Source organism: Crocuta crocuta, unplaced genomic scaffold, assembly GCF_008692635.1.
Source record: "Crocuta crocuta isolate KB4526 unplaced genomic scaffold, BGI_CrCroc_1.0 scaffold335, whole genome shotgun sequence".
NCBI classification, from domain to species: Eukaryota; Metazoa; Chordata; class Mammalia; order Carnivora; family Hyaenidae; genus Crocuta; species Crocuta crocuta.
Window position 1 is genome coordinate 80,865 of NW_027527440.1, and position 3,116 is coordinate 83,980.

At 41.5% G+C, this 3,116-nt stretch overlaps 1 protein-coding gene across 1 annotated transcript; it reads right to left on the minus strand.

Annotated features, from left to right (window-relative positions):
• Nucleotides 1-1,689: 1,689 nt before the first annotated feature.
• On the minus strand, nucleotides 1,690-2,637 carry LOC144228584 (olfactory receptor 6M1-like). Its single transcript, XM_077760460.1, has one exon. The coding sequence runs from the start codon at nucleotides 2,635-2,637 to the stop codon at nucleotides 1,690-1,692; it is 948 nt and encodes a 315-aa protein (XP_077616586.1).
• Nucleotides 2,638-3,116: the final 479 nt, after the last annotated feature.

Sequence of the window (3,116 nt, forward strand, 5' to 3'; positions counted from 1 at the left end):
GACCCATATAGAGAATCCAGGATTATCTCCCTCTCTCAAGATCTTTAATTTAATCACATCTGCAAAATCCCTTTGCCATATATACCTTATTTGTTATTTACATTCACAGGTTTAGAGATTAAGACCTGAATACTTTGGGGGACCATTATTCAGCCTACTCCAAGATACATGGGGGAGAACAGTAATATAGAGATCATATAACCCCAGAGAGAGCAAGAGAAAGATCAGAGATTCTGAGGGGAAGAAGGTACCTGCCTTGGTTCCTTAAGGTTTTCTAATTCCTGATTCTCAAACCCTTAGCAGGTAGGTCTTCCTGGTCCTTACCTTCTGGGATTCCATATATCTTGATTATTATTATCATAAACACCATTTTACTTAAACTGGCTTGATTCATTTTTTATTTTGTTTTCCACAAACGAGAGGAATTCTAGGATGATTATTTTTTCTGTATACGATTGCCACTTTGGTCAGCTGCCACAGTGGATTAGTCTAGACCCCTGATCCATTATGGCCTCAGGCTAACTTGTTTTCCTTTCAAGTCAATTGCCTCTCACAATCTATTCTGACTGTATCTTGGTCTGTCCTCATCTGCAACTCTGCCAGAAGGTTAGGGCAGGCAGGCAAGGCCTTGGTTTCAGAAGAAAGTGGATAACTTCCAGGCTAACTCTTTTCCCTCTTAAGTTTCTTCCTGTTCCACACTTCCTGGTACAGTGAGGTGTAAAGTAGACTGAAGTCTGCATTCTCTAAATTTGTGCCACCCTCCAGGGGTATGGTTTGGGGCAAGAAGCTTCACCTCTGTGAACTTTGGTTTTCTCATCTGTAAAGCAGAGGTAATAGTAACAGCTTCTCAAGGTTAAGAGGATGAAGTGAGATATACAGATGTACATATTTAAGTATGCTGTACGAACCTGGGGGATTCTTCTTCCTTGTTTCTGTTATTATTTACAGTATTTAGCTGTCAGGGATGAAGCCCGTCATATCAAACATCTGAAAAGAACCAGTCAGGAGTGCTCACTATTGTATTTCTTAGACTGTCTTGGGTAGGCCTATGATAACAAAGAGAGAAAGAAAAATCACCAAAAGTATTTCCCACATTACTGTTGAAGAAAGTAAGGTTCAGATAGGCTAAGTGTCACATGATGAAAAAAGCAATAGACTCAGGCTTAAAATTCATGTTTTTCTGATTTCAGTTAAGTATTTTTCATTAATTCATGATGTTCTGTGTGTGAGATGGGCTAATAATAGGATTCAAAATGTGTTATTTTCTCTATGCTTGAATTACCTCCTCTGGACATTTGTATCTGATGTGGCATGAAGTCTTTTTTTAATTTTTTTTTTTTATGTTTTATTTATTTCTAGGAGAGAGAGAGAGACAGACAGCGTGAGCAGGGGAGGGTCAGAGAGAGAGGGAGTGACAGACTCTGAAACAGGCTCCAGGCTCTGAACTGGCAGTCAGCACAGAGCCCGACGCGGGGCTCGAACCCACGAACCGCGAGATCATGACCTAAGTGAAAGTCGGACGCTTAACCGACTAAGCCACCCAGGCGCCCCCGCATGAAGTCTTTTTATATCTTCTCATGACTCTGTGATTTTGTGGTCTTCAAGCATGCATATCTCCATTTGGAGTCCAAGGGTTGAAAATAGGCATTCTTAGCAAACTAACTTACAAGTTTGCCTAGGCAATAAAGTTCAAGTTCTTCTGTGTAATAAGTAAATTATTTTGCTGGTTGTTTCTCTCAAAACTTCTTTCACCTTTTCATTCCTCAGACTATAAATGAAAGGGTTCAGGAGAGGGGTCACCATAGTGGTGAGAACAGCAGTCACTTTGTCAAAATCCAGTGAATGGCTCTGGCTGGGCCTCACATACATAAAGATGTTGCTCCCGTAGGCAATGGAGACGACTGTGATGTGAGAAGCACAGGTGGAAAAGGCCTTCTGACGTCCTTGGGCCGAGGGGATGCGCAAGATGGTAGAGATGATGTAGGTGTAGGACACAATGGTGAGTACCAGGGAGGTCAGGAGGACAAAAGAAGATAAGAGGAAGTTTATCATCTCAATGAAATGAGTGTCTATGCAGGCCACCTGTAGCAGAGGAGCAATGTCACAGAAGAAATGACTGATTTCTTTATAACAGTAGGGCAGTCTGGACACCACAATCGTTGGGCACAGCACTGAGAGGAAGGCTCCCACCCAGCAGCCCAGAAGCAGTAGGAGACAGACCCTACTGTTCATGATGATGGTATAGCGCAGGGGGTTACAGATGGCCACGTAGCGGTCAAAGGACATCACCGCTAGGAGGATAAACTCCACTGTCCCCAAGAAAAAGAAGAAGTATGTTTGGGTTATGCAGCCAACAAAAGATATGGTCTTCCTGTCCTCTAGGAGACAAGCTAACAGTTTTGGGGTGACTGAGGTAGTGTATAAAATGTCCAAAAATGACAAATTACTGAGGAAGAAGTACATCGGGGTTTGGAGGCGATTATCAGCCCATATTAGGGAAATGATGACAATATTTCCTGTGAGCGTTAGCATGTAAGTAAACAAGAGGACCACAAAGAGGGAGATTTGAAGCTTCCGGATAACAGGGAAGGCCGTCAGGGTAAATTCAGTCACTGTGCTCTGATTTTGCACGTCCATTGCATGCAATACCTAGTGGGCAGCACGTCTCTGAAAAAAAAATTATAGAGATGAAAATCAGCTTAAATGAGTTTTCAACTCTCAGTATTAGTGATACATTTAAAGTAGTAAAAGCTATGAATGAAGAGTCAAGAGTGTTTTCATCCTTCCACTCGCTCTAAAAAATGTAGGACCTTGGAGAAGTTACATGACTTCTTCCAACCTCGGTATTGTCATATTTAACATTTTTGGTTGATTGAAATTTTCTCCATGGTCTCATTAAGCTCTAGTCTTTATGATGGTGATCTCTTTGACCCAATGCTCCTTCTCTTCTCTCTTTCATTCTTCCTGATCTACTATTTTCCTAGGTAAGTTCTGTGCCTGAGAAGACAGAATCCTTAACTGAGAATCTCCTAAATCCATTTGCAAAATGGTAAAAGGGAATATTAATAAAAGTTGAGTTACTTTTCTCCAAGTCATCTCAACCCTTCAGGTATCAT

Coding starts and splice junctions, on each gene's coding strand:
- LOC144228584 (XM_077760460.1), bottom strand. CDS start 2,637: ATGGACGTGCAAAATCAGAGCACAGTGACTGAATTTACCCTGACGGCC.